Consider the following 22,750-nt stretch of genomic DNA (forward strand, 5'->3'; position numbering starts at 1 on the left):
TACTGGAGGCCTTCTGACCCTTTACAGTTTTACTCCAGGGTGAGAGAGAGCTCCCACAGGCAGTTTGGAAGTCACAAAAGAGACATTCAAGGCTTTTCTTAAGGTGAAACTAAAGAAGTCTAGACCAGAGCTCTTATAGGTCTTTTCCTGCAAATAAGCTTCAGGGAATGTATGCTGGGGTTTCCTTGGTTGGCCTTAGGAGTATTAATTTATTAATAAAGACACTCTGCCAGCATGCTAAGCTTTGTCATATCGATCAATAATTTTGCTTCATGTTAAGCTACTAACTACACAGATATTTCTCCCCTATTTTATCTTATTTTAAAAAATTATTTATTTAGTATTTTATTTTCCCCCAGTTACATGTAAAAACAGTTTTTTAACATTAGTTTTAAAAATTTGAGTTCTAGATTCTCTCCCTTCATTCCTCCTTCCTCCCCTCAGATAAGCTGTTTTTAAAATGCTTGATCACTGGTGACACATGTCCAACAATTGCACCATGCCCCAAACTCTCTCAAGATGTGCATCTCTGAGACCTTTGGCTGCTTCCTTCCCAAGTGAACTCTTTTCTCAGCTTCATCTCCTGCACGCATACTATACTTACTATCCTGTATACAGAGTAAATTAAATGGAAGGATGTTTGGTGGGGAGCTAACTCTTTCCTTTGATTTTTCATTAGATCCCATTCGGGGTTTTTTCAACATGCAAAGTACTTCAGAAGAAGGTGAGAAAGTCTTAATTTTGGTAGTATTTAAATATGATTTTTAACCTCATTGTTATTCTGTTTATGTTATTCTGATTATGATTAACAATAATCATTATAATAGTAAATCACATTTCTGTTGGTCTATAAGGTTTATACCGAACTTCTCTCGAATGTAACAACCCTGTGAAGTGGGTAGTACAAATATCACTATTTTATTCTACAGATGAAGAAACTGAAACCCAGTGAATGACAAACGTATATTAGAGTCAGGATTTGCATCCAGGTTTCTTAACTACAATTTAGTGCTCGTACTGCTTCCTCTCCTAGTTCAACTCTTGGCCCAGACACCTGCCCCTGAGTCATTCCTCTTTAAATTTTTCCTTTGTCTTAAGCAGCATCTCCTAAAGGAGACCAGAGCAAAGCCATTGATACTTCAGAAAAACACACCTAACTTTGGTCCAAATTCAGCGTTTCTTTAACTGAAACAAGGCAGCAAGCTCCCTACCGTGGCAGGTATTTAAGCAGAGATTGAGTGAGCTGCCAGAGATTCAGGTCTGCCAGAGACAGAAATTCTGCATTAGTTTGGTGGCTTATTTGTGGGAACATCTGACTACAGAGGTAAAGTTGCTGATCACGGTCATCCTTCCAGGAGCGCAGGTCAAGGCTCCAGCTGATTTGTGTATGAGATGACCCATTCCAGTCCCTTCATGTGGCAGATAAGAAAATGGCGGTCTAGGCCACGGTGACTTCCCTGTGGTCACACAAACATCAGAGCCAGGATTGGAACCTGGATCCTCTGACTTCAAGTCTGGTCCCCTTTCCATCATGCTGCATGTGTGGTTTTGTGTAGTAGAGTGGAGAAAGCGTTCTACGTCAGGATTCCAGTTGTGGTTCTGCTACTAATTTGCTTTGTGATTTAGGACAAACCCCTTTCTTCCTTCGGGCCTCTGTTTCCTCTTCTGTCTGTCAAGTGTGGAGACTGGACTAAATCAGGGCTTCTTAACCCCTGTGTGTCCTGTTCTCCTTTGGCAGTCTGGTGAAGCCTGTGGACTCTTTCTCAAAACAGTGTTTTTAAATAATTGAAGGAAATGCTCAATTTCAGTTAGAGGTTAGTGAAAATAAGGGTATAGTTTTGTTTTTTCTCCCAACCAAGTTCATGGACTATCCCAGGTTAAGAACCACTAGATTAGATAGTTTCCAAAGCCCCTTTAGTGCTAAATTTTGGGATGCTGAGGTTGGATATCGGTTTCAAATGGACACATACTTTTCTTTTCCATCTTAGGCTGTACTGATGTTTTTTTCCTGAAGCCCTTCAGGCTGTAAAACTATTCCACCTTTTTCCTCGCAGGTGTTGATTGTTCATACAAATTTCCTCACTTCCTTGGTTCCCAAATCTTGCAGCCTCCAGAACCTTGGAACAATCAAGGTAACATGCCAGTTTTCCTCTAGAACCTTGATGTTGGCCCGAGACCAGGGTCCTTTTTCATTTATTTAACTGTTAATAAAGCTCTGCCAACTTCCACATATATGTGGTACAAGCTATAGTGACTGGCAACAAGAATGGGAATGAACTAAATCTGTGGGTGATTTAAAAGTAAAATGCAGTGGAAGCCTATCCTAGTTGGGCTTGTTATCACGCAGTCTGCTTATTCTCTCTCCCCAAACGTGATAATGTACGATATAGACATCTGTCTATATAATATAGATGCTGAGGAGCTGAGGGATAGTGCCGGCAAAGGCTCTAGTGGAGGAACTGAGGATGGGCAGCTGTGGAAAGAAGATGGGATAGTCATTTAAGAATTGCCTTGTGGAAGGATGCTGTTTGTTCTGCTTGGTTCCAAGGGGCAGAATAAGGAGCAACAGTTAAAAGCTGCAGAGACAGATTTCAGTCAGACCGAAGGAAAAACCTCCTAAAAAACGGAGCTGTAGAAAAGGGGATCGAGCTTCCTCAGGAGGCAGGGGCTTCCTCATTATCAGAGGTGTCCCAGGAGAGGCCAGGAAACACTTGTTGAGGATGTGGCAGAAATATTTTTTATTCAGGTGTGAGTTGGCTGGGGTGACTTGAGGTCTCTCTCACCTCAGAGGTCCCTCTCTCCTCAGAGGTTCTATGACTGATTCTTTATGGTTAGTCATTATGTGTTTTTTGAGGGTCTGCTGTGTACCAGGCATTGTGCGGGGATACAAAAAAGGAGATAACAGAGATCTGATCTTGAAGGATAAAGAATTTACAATTTAGTAGGGAAGGAAAAACATCACATGAAAAGTTAAAAAACAAACACAAATAAGAGTATATGAAGCACAAGGCAGTGCATGATTCAATGTGGAATGAATGATTACCAACCCTAGTGATTTCAGAGGAGAGAGAAATTATTCTGGGCATGCCAAGTCTTCATGATGGAGATACAGTTTGAGCTGGAACTTGAAGGATGGCAATGAGCAGGCTAAAGTCTCCATCCAATGTTTTTTCCCCCACCTGACCTTTACAAGAGGTTCCGGGGATCATTCTAGTCTATGGAAGCCCTTTCAGCTCTTTGGCCAGTGGTATGTGAAGGATCTGTCTTCCTTTGGCAGGTCTTGGACCTCCATGATAACCAGCTAACGGCTCTTCCCGATGCTCTTGGACAGCTGACAGCTCTTCAGGTATGATCCACACTCGGAACTGTGGTCCCTGGGACTGACGAATGGGCTGTTGGGCTTTGGCCAGTAGGTGAAGGAAGGGCACTGCACTCCTTTAATTCAGCGCTTTGTCATTGTAGTATCAGAAAGGCCCCAGGGGCCGGCCCCTTCCTCTTGGCCACAGTCCTGGTCTCTGTGCTTTGGTTAGGAGGTGTCTTATTGCCTCTCAGCAAAGACAGATCATGGCAGCAGAATTGGAGAGGTTTGGAGTGCTGTGGGAATTTAGAGGCAGCAGAGGCTACTTCCAGGGATCAGGGAAGGTTACTGGAGGAGTGGTCTTGAATGAGATGTTAGACTTAGGTGGAGTGGGTGGGGAAGGGCATTGTACTCAGAGAGAATAGCAGAATGGCATGACCAGAGATTCAGAGGAGAGAGAACACAGAGTATGTCTGGGGAATCCAGACAGCTAGGTGGTACAGTGGATAGAGTGCTGGGCCTGGTGTCAGGAAGACTCAATTTCATGAGTTCAAATCCAGCCCTAGGCACTTACTAACTGTGTGACCCTGGGCAAGTCATTTCACGTGGTTTGCCTCTGCACCTCATCTGTAAGATGAGCTGGAAAAGGAATGGGAAACCACTCCAGCATCTCTGCCAAGAACACCTTAGATGGGGTCACAACTGAACAACAAAATGTCACTAGAGCATAGAGTGTATGAGAAGAATATTGGAAAATAAGGTTGGAAGGTTATATTGTAGTATGTGACTTGGCGTCAAAAAGTCTGGATTCAGATCAGCCCTGATAAACCAGCTAGGAGATTGTGCAGAACTTTCTTAATGGCTCTAAGTCTTTGTTTCTCTACCTATAAAATGAAAATAACAATTTGTACATTACTTCCCACGTGGGGTTCTTGTGATAAAAGTATTTTGCAAACCTCAAGGACCTGAATAAATAGTTTGTTGGTTGGTTTTAAATACCAGATCTGTGGTTTCATTGGCATAGGGAATACTGATAAGAAAACTTCCTCCACCAATAGATTGATGTTTACTTTGTACTCTTTAGTCTTAGGAATCAAGTGGTTAAGTGTCTTGCCCTGAATCACGCAGCCGCTATGTGTCCAGTTGGTAGGACTTGAATCCCAGGCTCATCGACTCTGAATGTTGGCTCTGTGTCCACTAGACCCTGCTACCTCTCATGATAAATCAGTTGCTCTCTGTAAAATTAAGATAATCATATGTGTTGGATTACTATGGGGGACAAGTTGTGGTAGGTCCACAACTTGTAATTTCTCAATTACATTTTAATCTGGACTTCACTAGGGAGTTTGCAGCCTGGGATTTTGATACCTTTGCTCTACGGTCTGTGTTAGCAGCCGGTGGAATCATGAAAAGCCTCAGGTAGAAGGTGGTGCTTGAGTTGGCTTAAAGGGAGTGAGGGATTCTAAGAGGCAGAAGTGAGGAGGGAGTGTGTTCTGTGCATGAGACAGAGGCACAGAGATGGAGATGGAAGGTCCTGTGTGAGGAAGAGTAAGGAGACCACTTGACTGACTCTAGTGTGCAGATTGGGAACAGAGACTGGCACCAGATCGTGAAGGATTTTAAATTCCAAACAAAGGAGTCTGTGTTTGATGCTGCAGATGATGGGGAGCCACCAGAATTTACTGACTGAAGGTCAGACCTCTGTTTAAGGAAAATCAGAAGGCATCTGTGTGGAGGATGGACCGGAGTGGGCAGAGACTGGAGTCAGGAAGACCAAATAGGAGGCTGTGGGGATAGTGCAGGTAGGAGGTGATGAGGGCCCAAGCTAGGGTGGAGGCCATGAGAGGGAAGACAAGGCAGAAATGTGGGAGTATGAGAGACATAGTGGAAGTAGAAATACCAGACTGTGATCACTGGATATGGAAGTATCCAGGAGAGGGGAAGAATCAGGGACATCAAGCTTGTGAACCAGGGGACTATTAGGATGGCGGCACTCTGGACAGAAATAGAACAGTTTGGGAAAGCACATTGTTCGATACAATAAGGTTTAGTAAAGTGTTTCTCCTGATCACCTTGAAAGGTACCTCATAGTAGACTGTGGGTTTTCTAGCTGCAGCAGAGGCTCAGCAGGATCTCTGTTTCCAGGCCATGGGTAGACTTTCTTTTGTCCTTCTGGCTCTTCTGGCTTCTCTGGAGCTGAGGGCTAGGTGGCTTGTGGTACCAGGACGGGGTGATTCAGGCCATTGTGGTGCTTTTGAATTAGCTCTCATGCCCCTACTACAGAGGTCAAGGTTCTGGTGACATGTGTTTGACTAAGCCCCAAGATGGCCTAGTGCTCAGTTCCTTGGGATTAATCACTGAATCCTCTTTAGGAGAGTTCAGTTCAGTTCAAAAAGCATTTGTTAATCACCTAGTGAGTGCCTGGTGCTGTCCTTGGCACTGGGGATAGACAAAGAAAAACAAAACTTTCCCTGCCCTGTCCTGGGGAGAAACAGCAAGTACCCAGATAAGTAAATACAAATGATTTATAAAAGAGATGCAAAGTATTTTCCATGAGATGAGAACCCAACAGTAGATGGAATGGAGACAGACCTTTTGTAGGAGGGAACCCTGGGAGGCAGAGGGAGGAGGGATGGCATTCTAGGCATTCCTGGGCACAGGCATGGAGGTGAGATAGGGAATTTATACGAGGAACAGGATATAGGTCAATTTGACTAGAACAGAGAGAGAGAAGGAAGGAGAGTACGTCTGAGTGTGAGTGAGTGTGTGGGTATAGAGAGACAGAGAAGGAGAGAGGACAGGCACATGAGCAAACAAGCGTGAAGGGAGCTAACGTGAGCATCCTCAGAAAAGAGGGCTTGGAGCCAGAATGTGAAGGACTTTGAACACCAAACAAAGAGTTTGTGTTTCATGCTGGAGGCAGTGGAGAGACCCTGAGGTTTCTGGTGCAGAGGAGTAACATGATTAGAACTTTGATTTAGAAATACCAGGTTGTAGCAGTGTGGGGATGGATCAGAGAAGGCAGGATGATCTACTGCAGGAAAGCTACCCATGATCCAGTGAGATGTGATGAGGGCCTGCCCCAGGGTGGTGACCCATGTGAACCACGAGAAGGCAACACAGGTGGCAGTCACCAAGAAGTGGCAGAGCAGACTGGTTTGAATCTCTTTGTTTTCCCTTGCCTTCTTCGAAGGTACTAATGCCTAATGAAATGGGCAAGGAGAAGTCCTTAGTGTGTGGTGAAGGACTGGAATAATTGTTCAGTCCATCACTGAGAAATTGGGGGATGAATTTTAAGCATGTCCTCTCAGTAGTATGTGTGGGGCTCCCAGGACCCCTCCAATGGAAGGTCTGTTGTTCCTCTGGGGAGGCTGTGGTATAGACAACTTGTAGTTTCTTCTTCTTCTCTTTTCTCTCCATCTTAGGTCTTGAATATTGAAAAAAATCAATTGAAATGTCTTCCACAGTCCATTGGGGACCTGGCCCAGCTCCAGACTCTCAATGTGAAAGGTATGAGAGCAAGATAGACTTCTCAGTATTGATTTCTTCATCTGAGTAAAGAACAGTTAGACCTGAGCTGTCTGATAACATGTACAACTGGTCTATCAGTGAGCAGAGCACTTGGGCCTGGAGTCAGGAAGACCTGAGTTCAAATCTAGCCTCAGACATTTCCTAGCTGTGTGACCCTGGGGAATTCACTTTACCTCTGCCTGACAAAATGGATCCACTGGAGAAGAAAATGACAAAGCAGTCCCATATCTTTACCATGAAAACCTCAAATGGGGTCGCAAAGGGTCAGACACGACTGAAATGACTGAACAATAGAACAGTGTGTTTTGAGCAGATGTCAAAATGGAAAGAGTGAAAGGATTCTGTAAGGAAGAGCTGTGGTCATGAATGAGCCCAAGAGTGATTTGAGATAAGGTTAACCACAAATATCCTAAAGAATATATTTTATTCTTATAAGATACACTTCAAAATTGATATCTCGTTTTTCCATTGCCCAGATTTCTTCCCATCTCCACCTCATGCTCTTCCCAGAGAGCTATCTCTTGTAACAAATAATCTTTCTTAAATGAAGGAGGAGAGAAAAAAATAGACCAAGTGAATATATAAAAACCAAAACAAACCCCGCCTCCGATGCTCCATGTCTTCTACGCTTGTGGGTCTCTTGCCTCTGCAGAGAAGCCAGGGGACGTTCCTTCCCATCTCCCTTCTTTGGAGCCAAACTTGCTATTTATTGTTTTCAGCACATTCTGTTTTGGTTGATTTGTGGTTGCTCTTTCTATGTACGTTGCTGTAGCCATGGTGTATACTGTTTTCTTGCCTCCATTTACTTCACTTTGCATCAATTCAGTTAAGTCTTCCTGTGTTTCTCTGTATTTGTTAGTCGTTGTTTCTTATGGCACAGTAGCAACATGCCATTACATTTGGTACCATTAGCCATTCTCCATTGCGTGGGCATCTGTTTTGTTTCCAGTTCCTTGCTACCATGAAAAGTACTGCTGTTCATATTTTGGTGCATTTGGAGCTTTCTTTTTATCAATGATCTCTGGTGCATGTGCCTCTCAGTGGAATCTCTGGGTCAAAGGGTAGAAGCATTGTAGTCGCTTTATTTGCATAATTCCAAATTGCTTCCCAGAGTCGTTATACCAGTTCTCAGCTCTATCATCAGTACATGCCTTATCTTTACACAACTCCTCTAACACAATTTCTATCTTTTATCTACTTTGCCTAATTGCTGGATATGAGGTAAAATGCCAGGGTTGTTTTGATCTGCATTTCTCATATTATTAGTGATTTTGATCCTTCTTTCATATGGTTATTAATACTTTGCAATTCATCTTTTGAAAAATGTTTGTTGGTTTCTTTTGGCCCCTTCTCTGTTGGGGAATGGCTTTCAGTATTATATATATTCTGTTAATTTTCTATATTTCATGGATAGGAAACCCTTATCAGAGATATTTGATACAAAGATTGTTTTCCCCAATTGATCATTTCCATATTTCCCATATAGGGTTTTAATGGCTTCTCATATTCAACGCATTTTGATATAAGTAGTAGATGGAGTTGGAAATCAGGCCTGGGGGACTCAGCTATTCACTTTTTCAGATCACTTGATCTTAAGCAGGTTGCTTCTCCATGTAGCGCTTTAGTGTCTCCACTTAGGGCTGTCAAAATCTTTTAGAGAGAGTGGATCATGCTCAATGTATTGAGTGTGTTGGAATAAGTGACAGAAGACCCCACTGAGCCCCCCTGAGATCTGTCTGACCCAGGAGTTTTACTCAGGCAAGTTAAAAATCACTCAGTCATTAGATTGAGCACTGAGCTGTGTGCTTGGGATTTTTCCGTAGATAACAAACTGAAGGATCTGCCTGACACCTTGGGGGAACTTCATAGCTTGCGCACTCTTGACATCAGTGAAAATCTGATACAGAGATTGCCCCCGATGCTGGCTCATGTCCGGACCCTGGAGGTAAATCAGAGCCATGTTCATCATAGCTTGCACTCCTTTTGTTTTACCCATTGGCAAAGTGGACAGCTCTCTCTTTTAGGAAAATAAGAAACAAATATTTATTAAGCATCTACTAAGTACCAGGCGCTGTGTTAGACCTCAAGGATACAGCGACAAAACAGCCCCTGTCCTGGAGGAGTTTACAATCTCTTGTAATGTTAATGTAATCTCTCCTTTAGGGGAGGTAACATGTACACATATAAACACAAAGTAATTTGGAGGGGGAGGCTCTGTCAGCTGGTGGGGTGGGGGACGTTGGGAAAGGCCTCATGTAGGAAGTTGCTTTTGAGTTGAGCTTTGAAGGTCTAAGAAACAGAAGTGAGGAAGGAGTGCATTCCAGGCAAATGCATGGAAGTGAGAGAGTTTTGCTTGTGAGGAACAGCTGGAAGGCCAGTTTGTTTGGGCCTTAGAATGCTTAAAGGGGAATAAGGCTAGCAAAAAGTAAGTGAGGGCTTTGGCAGGGACTTTAAGGGCCAGACAGATGAGCTTATCTTTGATTATAGCATTAACAGGAGCCTTTTAGTGTTTATTGAATAGAGGAATGTGATATGAAATGACAAGACAGTCCCAAGAATTAAAAACTGGGTGATGTTCTTCATTGGTAGAGCAAGGTTTCTTTGTTTTTGTTTTTTTTAAAGTTCTAGGGAGCTAGCTTCAGGCTGACAGATATTGGAAGAAGGGGTGATATCAGGTATGTTGGAGGCTCGCTTCCACCCTTGATGTTTTGCAGACTGTGAGCCTCGATGCTGCGTCCATGGTCTATCCACCTGAGGCTGTGTGTAGTATGGGTACGGAGGCCATTCAGCAGTTTCTCTGCAAAGGTAAAATCTAGGATTTCTGGTGTTGTTTTTATTACTATATGAAGCTCTCAAACATGAGTAGAGGTATTAGATAGGAAGACAGATATGTCCAGAGTGTTCTTTGAGCCCCTGAGGTTGACTTCATTGCATTGATGAGCCAGATCCCACAGTCTTTCTGCAAAGTCATGAGTTCCTGGGCCAAGTTATCATGCTCTCCACTCCAGGACCTGGGATCCTTTCCAGCTTGCTCCTGGAGCCTGGTCTCCTTCCTGCCAGACAGATACCCACCCACTGCCTATTCCAGAGCTAAATACTGTAAAGAGTTTTTGGAGGTTTGGGCTTTACCTGCTTCTGTTATCCACATTGTTATTCCTCTCTATCTGGGAAAATCAGGGCCCTGCCTCCTTCTGTGTTCTTTGTATACAGGTGCTTATTCTCATGGGAAAGCTTGCATTTGTCTGAGAGAAGGTTCTTCTGATTAGAAAATGAATCCATCTTGGAGAGTAGAAAGTGGTGGGAGAAGATATTTAGCTTCAAAGCCATCTGGGGGCTCTGTTCTGGCCCGGGTCCTTTGTTTTTGGTTGTCATTTGGATAGGCTTGGCCCTGCTCTTTTGCAGAATCTGGGCTTGAGTACTACCCACCCTCCCAGTTCTTGCTCCCAGTGTTGGAAAGAGATGGAGGAGAGACTTCGGTGGATGGCACTGATGGACTAATTTGCAGCTATGTAAAGGAGGAGACTGAGTGGCAGGTGAGGATCAACAGGCTGCCTCAGAGACATTCCCCTTGAGACATAAAGACTCAGGGGCTCGTGACCTTTGGCTTCTGGTACCAAATGGGTGCATAGACGAAGCCCCAATACTTCCTTGTCCTGTCATGACTTTATTCCTACAAGTGAATCCTCAGTACTTTGAAGACTGCTGTAAAATAGCATTAGATGGGTCTGCTGGGGTCCTTGGGCCAACTCCTCTTTCTCTCAACTGCTCTTATTTTTTTTGTTTTTCAGAATAAATTTTTAGATTATGAGAAGAGAAAGGTGAGTAAACATGGAGAAGTCCTAAACCTTTGAAAAATGGAAGCCTGCAAAAACAGGAGGGTTTGAGGTGGACATGTTAGAAAAACCCAATGTTTCATTCTCTCTGAGAAGAGAATTCAACTACAATTTTCCTTTTAATAATCATAATCATAACAGAACTGTTTCTGAGAATAACTGGCATGACTGTTCCTTTGTGCTATCTTGGTGGTTGGCACCAGAGTTGATGGGAGCGCTGATCTTGGACCTGCTTTCAATTCCCCATCTCTGGAATTTACTAGCTATGGCACTGTGGACAGTCACTTAACTCTCCTGAGTCTCCCTTTTCTAATCTGCAAAATGAGCCTAATAGTAGCATTCAATTGATAGAATGTATGCTGAATGCTCCGCAAAGTTTAAAACTACATAAATATTAGCTTTATTTTAATTGTTTTGTTTCCTGGAAGAACTGAGCTGTAGTGGCTCCACTCAGCACATGGACACTGACAAGAGAAGGGGGTCTCTTTCTTGAAGAACTGATAAATTCCTTTTATCAGGCAGGGCAGAAAAGGTTTCCTGTTGCAGACTAGCTTTAACCTGGCCCTCTGCTAAAACAAACTGGCCATTTCAACTGAGAAGCTAATGCACTACCCAAACCAAATATTTCTCTATCCCCTACAGACTTTTTATCTCTCTTAGTGATTCTTAAGAAGTTGGGCTGTAAAAGTGTAGGTATTGTTTTTCTCCCTGTAGCCTTGACTTTGTCACTGACCTTTTTTTGGGTATGAAAGAACTAGGACAAGTGATGTGTTATATTTTAGCTTGATTTTCACAGGGTGGAACATTAACCGTTCTGGTTCACTGCCTCAGAAATCCTTGTCAGTCTGTATACTCTGCTTTGGCATCTGTGTCTGTCACCCACTTAGGTGCACTGCCACCTTTAGGGGTTTCTTCACTGTGAAAAGTTGCATGTTTTCAAGAGATATTCAGGTTTGGGGTTTGATCTTCTTTAGCCCTCTGGTCTCGATTAAGAAGAGAGCAAGATCTGGGAGCAGCTCATTCCATTTTCTTGCTGTGACCCTTTGGATCCCTGTTCTCTCAGGAACAGAAGATGCTGGAGAAGTTAGAATTTGAACGTCGCCTAGAAATTGGGCAGCGGGAGCATGCCCAACTTCTCCAGCAAAGCAACAGTCAGAAGGATGAGATATTGCAGACCGTCAAAGAGGTATGTCCTTGCTAGGCCCATGAGGAGCAACCAGTAGTTGCTGTTAGCATGGGACTGGCCAGACTGTGTTGGGTCTCCCAATGCATTTTTGGCATAGTGAGGTAGGACCCAGAGTTGGGAACTATATGGAGGCCATTGTTCTCAGATGATTGAGACCCTTGGAGATCAGACTCTCCTTCCCCTCTGCGGTCTACTTTTACCCTAGCATATGAGTTCCAGATGACTGAGAGATAAGCTAGCTTTTTGTGGCATGTGAGTACTGCCCTGGTGCCTTTATTTCCTGAGACTTTCCCCAAGACCAGCATTTGAGACTACATCTCCAGTTACATGCTTTATTTAGTGAGGAGGGAGGGACGGGGCAGATTCTGTCATGGTTTGGCTGGCAGTCACTAGTCACATCATTCAGAGATTGCCCATATCTCTGGCTAACATCTGAGTTTTTAAATCATTCCACTGTAGCACTAATTAGACTTGGTTAGACTTCCTGATCTCTTTACCAAACATAAGTTTATGTTTAGGATATTCCAAATTTCATTACCTTCCATGACATCACATGAATTGCCTGCCTAACTCAGAGTGATCTTGATTTGGGATGAAGGTATAGAATGCCCTGAGTGCTGGACTTGGAGTGGGAGGACTCTACTGTGTGACCTGGGGTGACTTTGGGCAAGTCATTTCACTTTTTTAGGGACTCAGTTTCCTCATCATACAAAATGTGTGTGGGAGGGAGCAGTCAAACCTAGATTAATTTCAGTGACCAATCTTGATAATGTATGTGAGAAGGGTGAGAAGACTGGATGACACACACTTCTCTCCTCCTGAGGGATTAAGGGAGTGCCTTGTGGCTGCCAGATGGGGTCATTTGGATCTTAGTCGTAATGCTGGAAGGGATTTTAATGGTCATCCAGTTGCATCCTCTCATTTGACAGAGAAGGAAACTGAGGCTCTGAAAGATGAATCATTTTTTTTCCAAGGTCTCACAATAATCCAAATCACTCTGGCTCTCATTGTTTAGCCAACAATAGGTCCCAGGCCAAGCCCTACCTGGTCATTGTTTGTGCCCTGATTGGCTCATTGTTTCTATTTTGACCAGAAACCTTGAGGGATTTCCCTTTCAGATTTATTTATTTGTTTGTTTATTGTTTGACTCATAATTTAACAATTATTTGTTAAACAATAATTTATTGTATTGTGTGATGGTGAAAGAGACCATCTCAGTCTCCTTTCTTACCTAGCCTTTTTGCTGAATGGGCGTTGCCTCAGTCAAACTGTGACTTATCTCTAGTCGCCCTGATCTGTATCTGGACCTAGATAACCCTGGAGGCAAAAGTGAGGCTGGTGACTGTGCACCTCCTGGCCTCACTTAAATCCATTTCATTTGCTGATGTCACGGTCCAGGACAAGCAATGACATTAGGTCACAGAGCCTACGCTCTTTCATCACGCCACCTGTTTTATCTGTCAGTTCTGCCAAACTATTTTCTTTGGTACAAAAGAGCGTTCAGTCAGGTGGCAGCATTTTGAGAAATGACTGGTGTAAAAAATAAAAGACATTGATTAAACTTGAAAAATTTAAATTAAAAAAACAGGAGTTAAACCAAATCATCTAAGATCCCTTCTGATCCCAGTTCCTACTAAGATCCTATGAATCTCTGGTGGACCGCAGGTAGATTCCTAACTCTTTTTCCCTGCCATTGTTTGGGATTTGTGAACACAGGGACATTTTTCTGTACCTCATTTCTGGCCTTTTCTCAGCCTTGACCATAATCTGCATCCCAGCTTAGTGAGGAATGGGAGCTCCAGCTCCTTAGATTTGTAAGCTTTCCTGCCTCAAGTGCTCTGCTTTCTGCCACAGGAGCAGTTTCGGTTGGAAAAGGGCCTGTGTGAGCATCAACGCTACCTGGATGGAGAGCGTCAGCGTCTACAAGAACAACTGAAACAAACAGAGCAGAGCATTTCAAGCCGGATTCAGAGGCTCCTGGAAGATAATCAGAAGTAAGCCTCCTGGGTCCACAGAATCATCCTTCCCCAATACGTGCCTGGCCTCCAGTGGGCAGCCTGCTGCTCACATAGAAAAGTCTTAGCATCCAAGCCAACATTATATATAGGCAGCTATCTCCATAGTTTGATTTGAGGGGCACTGGGAAGGCCCCCTGTCAAAAAATATCCCCCATCAGGAATTATGGATGCCTAAGATTCTGCCATTCAAGATTCATTCTTTGGGGGAAGGCATCAGCCCTTTAAAATGCAGTTGCCCTGGAAGAGTTGCACATCATCAGTATCATTTTAGGGTGATTTGTTCATTGAGGCCTTTCCAAAGTGACAGCTATCTGATAGCAGGTTTTATTTTTATTCTTATAAGGGAGGGGAGCTATCGTGGGTCTGGGTTAGTATGAAGACAGTGGACCTCTGAGACAAAACAAGAGCATAGCTCCCGAGGAGGAGAGACCTCAGAAGACTAATTTCTCTTTCACCATTGTGCTGAAATCTAGCTTTGCCTTGCCCTCTCAGGCAACAAGTCTTTATTGATGAAGTGCCCTGTCCTGGTGCCAGGTGTCTTAATTCCTCAGGTATATCAGGGATACAGGAGCAGGTTCTTGCAATAATAAAGTGATCTGACTCTGAAGAACCTTTTGATCCTCTCCACAGACAAAGGAAAAATTCTGAAATCTTGAAGTCACTAGAAAATGAGAGGTAAGTGTTTAGCTTATCAAAAGTTTGTTGGAGCTAGCGTAGGGCAAGCTGCTCTTTTTCCCTAGGTACCCCTTCCTTTCTTTTTTACTTCCTATGAACTGTGAGAATTACATCAAAGCCTCTTACCAAAAAATTCCCAAAAATATTGGGGATGGCTGTCTACTTCATTTTATCCATTACTGAAAATCCATTTCCCCTGGAAAATGATTGGATTATAAATTAATTACTAGCCTCAGATTACTTTAAAATACTCACTAGAAATTTATTTCCTAAGGTCACCTGGCTTCCCAAAATACCATCAAGGACCATCCACTGACATTTTGACTGCTACAACCAATTCACATCAACATCTGGCCCTCTCCATCATTAGTAGTTATAATTAATTGACAGGATCTCTTTTCTGTCCATGAGTTAATGCATTTTTCCTACTGTGAGATTTTTGAAAATTGACTCCTCAACACCTCTCACTCCTTAAGGGAATTCAATTAATTCCTGATGGAGCTTTGGGGACATAGGTGCTTAATTAGGATGTCCAATGAGTGTCTTCATCTGATATAACTAGATTTAATGTTATACATTTTTTTTAATGAATAAAAACTTTCCAGGATAAAGATGGAGCAACTAATGGCTATAACCCAGGAGGAGACTGAGAATCTACGCCAAAGAGAGATTGCCTGTAAGTCTTAGAGTCAGGGGCTGAGTCCTGCATCGATGCAACCTCTGGTTACATGGGGAATAGAAAGACCTACGTTGGGCAACTGGCACAGATTTACTTAGCAAATCTATGGCTGTGGTTTATACTCTTGTGTTCTGAGGCTGATCAGTTTCCTCTTTCTGTCATCTCCTGGGGAGATATAACCTACTCTCTATTATTCAGGGTAATGGAAGAAAGCCTACCAATGTCAGAAACATGGTTAATTGAAATAATATACAAATTGTGCATTAGAAATTAATCTAGCAAATGAGGCAACTACTTATGATCTAAAATACTAATTTTTCAGTTTAGAATCCAGCATCTAGCATAGTTTTGTTTGGCCAGGGCAGAATATCATACTTAGCTGATATTTTCAAATTTGTAAGCAATGCAGTGGAGAAGACATTAATATAATCCTTTTAAAAATATTACTTTATTGGAGCATCTGCTTCTCGAATTCTTGCTCTATGTTGTGTCATTGGAGCTATTTCATGTTTAGGTTTTCTGAGGGCAGTGACTCTTTAGAATACACCCTTTGGTGTTCCTACTGGGATAGTTCCTTCCTACTGTCTGAGGTAGCCAGTAAGGGTTGGTCCAGAGAAGCTTAAATGTGGGGTCTGAAAGGAGGTTGGAATGACTTAGGGACTGGTTAATGAGTATACACTTTTCCAGGCTAATTAGAATTTTGGAGACCAAGCAATTTTTGAAAAACAATTAGCCTGGCTTCTCTAAATACTGTATTTATTAATGTAATGGTTACATCTCTATCTTGGGATTATCCACACCAACATTATGTGAATTATGTAACAGGGTAGGTCTTTGGGAGCTACTGAATCATTAGCTGACAAGGTTAGGATTCCTGTATCCCCAATTCATCCTGAAAGATTGTGACAGGTCTTTGATGTTTTACCCAGCTGCCATGCAGCGGATGTTGACAGAGAGCTGCAAGAACAGATTCATTCAAATGACCTATGAATCTCAAAAGCAAAACCTGGTCAAGCAAGCCTGTTCCAGGTAAGGTCCGAAGGAACCTAGGCCTGTTAAAGAGGGATTGGGCCGTGCAGGGCAGAGGAGTTTGGTAGCATCCCACGGCTATTGATTGAAATGTCTCTCTTCCCTCTTTTGCTATAAACTCGCTGTGTGATCTTGAGCAAGTTGTTTCCTGGAAGGAGGCTGAGATGTAGTGAGAGGAGCACTGGTCTTGGGCTCAGATGACTTGGGTCTAGATTCCTGTCCTGCTAGTTAGTAACAGTGTTAGCCCATCTTTGGGCCTCAGTTTCCTCACTTCCAAAAATGAGGGTTGGATTAGATCATTTTGAACATTTCTTCCTACTCAAAGTCTTATAATCCCTCTCTCAGTGTCTGTTTCTTTACTTGTGAAAAGGCACGCAGTTTGTCTGTCCAGCCTACACTGGTGGGTTGTATGCATGACCATGATATGTATTAATTCTGGAAAGTCCTTTGGAAGCTACAGACAAAACTTGGAGTGGGAGTACCCAAGGCACAGGTCAGGTTGTGTTCTTCCTAGTTGTGAGTAGCATTTCAGAGTCTTGGGACACGGCCAGTCAAATCAGTCAAGGCAGACAGATGGGTAGAACCAGGTCCTAGAGAGCAGACTGAACAGTATGACCAGCATTTAGAGGAAAACAGAAACCTAACTTTTAACTCCTCTGCTAGAAGCAACACAATTGCAATTTCTCTGACTTACATAGGCTATTTTTTCATTTCTCTCCTTTCTGTTTGGATTTGGATTGGAGCCAGGCTCATTCACCTGTCTCTCTTGCAGTATGGCCCAAATGGATGAGAGGTTCCAGCAGATCCTGGCTTGGCAGCAGATGGACCAAAACAAAGCCATCAGCCAGATTTTGCAGGAGGTGGGTTGGGTTGCTAAGCAGACAACTGTCACCTGCAGCTTGAAAGCTAGGCCGAAAATGAGTCTGGAATCCAGAGCTCTGATGAAAGCTAAGGTGCCAGAAACCTGGGCTTCCAGCTGGTCCATGTTAGGAAGGAAAAACCTGTCCCCCAAAGGAAACTCTCCCCTGAGGGATTTGGAGACTGTATAGCTAAGCTTTTCACTTCTACATCTAAGTTAAACAACAGGGAGGGAGAACCTACCAGTAGCCTCTGGGTTCTGCTTTTTTATTCACTATATCCCCACACAAATTCTACCTCCTGCTGGGATGCTGTTGCTGTCCCTTGTAAAATGGATGCTCTCTGAGGGCTGGGGTTAGGGTAGTTGAAGAGTTATGAGCAGTGGTTCATTATCTAACCACCAGTGCAATGGACAGGAGCTAGCAGGTGATAATACTCTCCCTCTACATCCCCAGAGACTTGCTAATTGGCCTCAAAAACCTCACAAGTAACTCTTTATACTGTTTTCCTTACCTCAGTCTCTCTCTTTCCCTTTCCTTCCTACCTCTATCTCTTCTCTCTTTCTAAACATCTTTTCTATTGTGTTTCTCTTTTGTCCTTTTACCATTTTGTCTACTACCCTTATATTTTTTAGTATTAATTGTCTTAGTGAAATTTCCTGGTCCCTGGTTTTAACTTTAAAAGCCAGTGAACTGAGCATTTTCATTTTCTCCAAGAAAAATAATTAAATTCTCTTCTTTTTTTTTTTTTTTTGCATGTGGCCCTCAGTTTTTCTCTGGACCTAGAATTCTCAGTGGAAAAAAGGTTCTACCACTTGGCTAAACAGAATGCAATCTCTATTACAGAGTGAAATGCAGAAAGCTGCATTTGAAGCCCTTCAAGTCAAAAAAGACCTCATGCACCGGCAGATCAGAAACCAGGTGAGCTCCAGGTCACCAGAGGTAAACTCATTTGGGATTTCTAAATACTGCATACACCCTCTCACTTAGCAGAGAGGAGCCTTACCTGATTGCTGTCTTCAAATGTCTGAAGGATCCTCATGTTCAAGAGGGAACTTACTCATACTGTCTTGCTCCAGAGGGCCAGAGAAGAGGGAAGAGTAAATTATAGGGGGTCACTTTCTCAACTCAGAATTTTAAAAAAATTCTATACATCAAGAACTGTTGAGAAGTTCTTCAGAACTGGCATTGTTTGAGGAGAGGTTGCATGACCACCTGGGATACTGTAGAACCAAGTGACAGGTTGGCATTCATGACTTCTTGTCCCTTCTATCTCTAAGACTTAATATTTATATGATTCTAAATTCGTCATCACATTGGTTTTTTTGGATTTTTCCAGGACTTTGTTGGAAAATCTTAAGGAAAGGTCATGACTTTTGATAGTATAACGTAAATGGAAATTTCATTGAACTAGGGGTCAGTTTTCTAGTCCTGGCTCTGCCACTAGCTCACTGGGTAACTTTGGCTGACCCATTAACCTCTCTGTGACTTGGTTTCCTAATCTCTAAAACGAGGGAGTTGGAATAGATTTAAAATTAATTTTTTTCAATGAATAAAAATCCCTCTTCTCTCCTTCATCTTCCCTCTCCCCCTTGAAAGAATTAGAAAACAAATCTTTGTAATAAATGTGTATAGCCAAGTAAAACATTCTCACATTGGCCAAGTTGGACTAGATCTCTAAGACTCCTTCGAACTCTCAGAGTCTGATTCTGTGCCTGAATGGGGAAAAGAATAATGCCTCCCAGGGCCTGCTCCAAAGAAGGTGCACCTCCAAAGTATACATCACCTCCCCTTTTCACTTGATAACCCCAAAACTGGGCCCAGTCTAAAGGGGGAGGGAGAGATACGGCTGAGTGTTCTTCCTCTGAGATAGTCAACTTCACTGGGATACCACGGGCACGGTGGTTAGTGCCTTCATCTCCCTGTTAGCAATAAAGGACTGTTTGCTACCAGATATTGTGTGGGAAGGAAATGCTCTGAAAATGAACTTGTCTATGATTGCAAAGTCTGTCTGCTGTATAATATAGATGGTGAAGGCTCATCCCTTACATCATTCATGCCATCTTTTGTTGAGGCCCATTAGATCTTCTAGTGAGCTGAGAAAATTCTTCATTCATTTAAAACTATCCATTGATAAAATTCCAGAGGTATTTCTGGGATTCATTCTGATTCCTACCCAGGAGAACTGGAGCCAGGAAATCTTTGCCATCCCTGGTGTGGGTATTGGAAAGAACACTGGATATCAACAGAACTTTTAAAAAAGAAAGAAAATCATGTGAGATAGAAAGAGAGAAAAAGAAGGAACATTGGGTTGTAGTCTTGGCTCTGTCCTTGATAACAAGGTAACCTTGGCTAAATGATTTCACTTCTTTGAACCTCCATTTCTTTTTCTGTAAAATAGGGATAGTGCCCTGCTGACCCCACAGGTTTGCTGGGAAGATCACACGAGATCATAGATGGCAGGGTGCTTTGTAAACTGTAAAGTGCAAGGGATTATTTGATTATTGGAAAATCTCATTGCATCATCATTAAGCATAATCTAAATTTCACATTCTTGCATGACTTTTTCTTTTTTCTGACGTGACTTCCTTCTTTATTTACCAATTTAATTTAAATTCCATATTGCCCAACATAAAACTCTTTTGTGTGACTTCACATGGCTGGCTGGGGAGTGACAAATTAGGAGTAGCCTTGGCTGAATTGGGCCCTGTGTCTCACATGGCACTTCCCCTCCCCCCTAACTGGCTTAGAACTCCAAGCTTCCCCTTGGGGGCTTTGAAAGGAGACTCTTCCACTTTGAGAAGTTGTAGGTATGGGTGATTTTCACATTCCAAACCAGCTGTCTCCTAGCAGTTCCTCAGCTGGTGCCTTATGGGAAAAGCCAAGAAGCATCTTTTGTGTTTCTTAGCAGAACATGAGTCTTTCCCTAGAACTCTATCAGCTGTTTGGGGGGACAGTTTAGCTAAAATGGGAGTGCAGGATGGTTTGACAGGTAGAGAGAAAGCTAGTAAGAGCCCCAGTAAAACTACTGCTTCTGGGACATCTTTTCTGAGTAACCAAAGGAATACCTGGTTATGGGGTCATTAAAAGGACTTAGAATTTCCGTCATCCTGAAACTCAGGCCTTTCCCAGAAGGGCTGATTTGGAACATCACTTTAGGGCTGTTTTCTACAGCAGAGCAAATCAATCCTTTATCAATGTAAGTTAAAAACACTGTCTCATCTTCTGTTTAGATTAAGTTAATAGAAACTGAGTTATTGCAGTTGACACTACTGGAGTTAAAGAGGAAAGCCCTGGACACAGAGGCACTGCAGGTATGTAGGGTTCTTTGGTCTGGCTCCATCCCTTCCACCTGCAATGGGTCTTGCTTGGGGGATCTCTCAACCCCGTGCATTTCACTTCTAGCTTTCTGCAGCCTTCAAATCAGTCCATGTGTGAGCAAGGAATGACTCTGGGGCCATTGAACCAACAGTGAGTAGACCTGGGTCCAAGTCCCAGATCTGCCCCTTACTCACTGTGTGCCTTTAGCCAAGTCACTTATCCTCTCTGGACCTCAGCTGCCACCTCTGTAAAGTGGAGGGGGTTGGACCAGATGATCTCCAAAATCCTTTCCAGGTCTGATGTTTCTATGTTCTGGCATTTTGTGTCCTAGGGCCCCCTCCAGTTCTACCATTCTATGTTCTGTGTTCTAACATTTGATGTTCCAAGGTCCCTTCTAGTCCTAATGCTTCATAATTCCCCAAACCATGACTGTGACTCAGCTTAGGTAGATTTGGTGACCCCAGGAAGGCATGAGAACACCACCTGCAGGGTTGTTCTGGGCCCAGTTCAGGCAGAGGTGGGATGGATGGCCTCTTTTTGGAAGTGCACGAGTTGGGTGAGTTTCTGTCTCAAAGCCCCTTCCCAGGGGACACTTCTGTGAACCTTCAGATACTGTAGAAATGTGTCGTTGTCATCATCATCTTGTGTTTCTTTTGTTTTAAGATGGAGCTGCCCCTGGGCGCTCCAAGTGTTGAACTCATGCTTCTGGGCCTGCAGCTTCTGCTCACCTTGTTGCCACCCTGTCATTCTAGGGGTGCACTTTTTATGTTGGGAGGATACTCTGGAGAAGAGAGAGCAGGGCAAGCTCAGGCCAGCCTCAAGGGATGTGACCCCGGCATCCTTCTCTTTAATGCCCTCTGGGGGGAAAATCTTCAAATGCCCCATCCCACTGGTGCATCTCTCTATAGGGAGACTAGGACTTCCTTAAATTGTGACCAACCAACTAATCTTTTCACCTGTTCCATCATTTTGCCCTTTTGAATGTTGACCCTTATGTACCCTCTGTTCAGCATGGCCTCCTGGGAAGTGACTGGAGTAACCATGAATCCAAAGCGGCCCTCCAAATCTCCTGCTAGGCCCCTTTGCCAGGTGTCCAAGTACTTGTTGGCCCAATGGAAAGCACACTGGAATAGGAGTCAGGAATCCTAGGTTCTAGGCCCAACTCTTAGACTAATACAGGTTCTTTCACAGGCCACTTTCTGGCTCAGAACCTCAGTTTCCTCATCTGTCAAATGAGGGGCCTGGACTAGATTATCTTTAAGGTCTCTTCCAGATCTAACATTTTATGGCTCTGTGTGATAGAAGGGAAAAGAGTGATGAAGGGGAAAAAAAGATGTTCCTGATGTCCCCATCCTGGGCAGAGTCACCAGCTCCGTAAAGAGGCCTTGCTTGTGGCCTGATGTGTGCTCAGGCCAGGGGCCTCTTTGAGCCATATCCTAAGGGCTCACTTCCAGGCCTGAGAAGCATGTGAGCCATGAGACAGTGGTCACAGGTTTGCCCCCTGTTTGCATCCACCTACAGACTTACTCTGCTGTCAGACCACATGACAAGGTGATGCTGGCTTTTCTGCAAGTCGTCATTTCTCCTTTTGTGTTTTTCATTCTCACCAGCCCCTTCTCAGTGATAAGCCTATCCATCACTTAGCCTCTCTGCCTAGCAGCAGCCCTCAGAGCACATGGGAGGTGCTTAGAATCCCAGAAAAGCAGGGGAGGGGATGAATGGGCTGCAGAGACCAGCAGGACCTCCTCCAGCCCACAGCCTATCAGGACCTGTGCCCCAGCTGGACCTCAGGCTAGAGCAGGGGCTACTGGGAGAAGGGAGAGGTGGATGGGGTCACAACTTGAGAGCCATGGGGGTGTCTGGTGCTCCTGTCAGCAATTCTTGTTATCTTTGATTTGGGTTCTGACAACACCCTTCACCTCCTCTATTCCCCGTGTATAAGCAGGTGTCAGTCTGAGCCAGGGCATTTTTCTGCAGTGTGGAAAAGGAGTCTGTTTGTACGTTGTAGGAAATGATCTCTGAACAGCGCCGGGCCCTCAGCTCCCTGCTGCAACAGCTCCTGAAAGAGAAGAGCCAGCGAGAAGAGGAGCTGCAAGGAATCTTGGTGAGTGTCTGAGCTTTGTGGGTCTGCCTGCCTCGCCAGAGGCTTTGCTGTAGGAGGCTCCCCAGGCCAGGTCATTAGCACCAGGGAGGAAGCACACTGATCAAGGCTGCCCTCAGCAGTCCCTTCATTTTGTAACTTTTGTTAATATCTTTGTTTTTTGTTCTCTACGTATTACAGCCATTGCTCTGTATAGCCTTCTTTACCTCAACAAACCCTCTC

The 22,750-nt window shown here is 43.6% G+C and overlaps 1 protein-coding gene across 5 annotated transcripts in view; it reads left to right on the forward strand.

The window, feature by feature from the left end:
* LRSAM1 (leucine rich repeat and sterile alpha motif containing 1) overlaps window positions 1-22,750 on the forward strand; it is a 33,127-nt gene that overhangs the window by 5,146 nt on the left and 5,231 nt on the right. For 4 of the 5 annotated variants that reach the window (XM_072632495.1, XM_072632499.1, XM_072632496.1 and 1 more), the window contains exons 4-20: window positions 680-724; window positions 2,055-2,132; window positions 3,278-3,346; window positions 6,724-6,808; window positions 8,653-8,774; window positions 9,544-9,634; window positions 10,232-10,362; window positions 10,618-10,647; window positions 11,726-11,848; window positions 13,703-13,842; window positions 14,497-14,541; window positions 15,147-15,217; window positions 16,150-16,249; window positions 17,022-17,109; window positions 17,953-18,027; window positions 20,340-20,420; window positions 22,436-22,531. In XM_072632495.1, the coding sequence (XP_072488596.1) occupies window positions 680-724; window positions 2,055-2,132; window positions 3,278-3,346; window positions 6,724-6,808; window positions 8,653-8,774; window positions 9,544-9,634; window positions 10,232-10,362; window positions 10,618-10,647; window positions 11,726-11,848; window positions 13,703-13,842; window positions 14,497-14,541; window positions 15,147-15,217; window positions 16,150-16,249; window positions 17,022-17,109; window positions 17,953-18,027; window positions 20,340-20,420; window positions 22,436-22,531 (1,470 nt within the window). The remainder of the gene's footprint in view (window positions 1-679; window positions 725-2,054; window positions 2,133-3,277; window positions 3,347-6,723; window positions 6,809-8,652; window positions 8,775-9,543; window positions 9,635-10,231; window positions 10,363-10,617; window positions 10,648-11,725; window positions 11,849-13,702; window positions 13,843-14,496; window positions 14,542-15,146; window positions 15,218-16,149; window positions 16,250-17,021; window positions 17,110-17,952; window positions 18,028-20,339; window positions 20,421-22,435; window positions 22,532-22,750) is intronic. The other variant, XM_072632498.1, reaches the window with a different exon arrangement.

Source organism: Notamacropus eugenii, chromosome 1 (genome assembly GCF_028372415.1).
Source record: "Notamacropus eugenii isolate mMacEug1 chromosome 1, mMacEug1.pri_v2, whole genome shotgun sequence".
Classification (NCBI taxonomy): Eukaryota; Metazoa; Chordata; class Mammalia; order Diprotodontia; family Macropodidae; genus Notamacropus; species Notamacropus eugenii.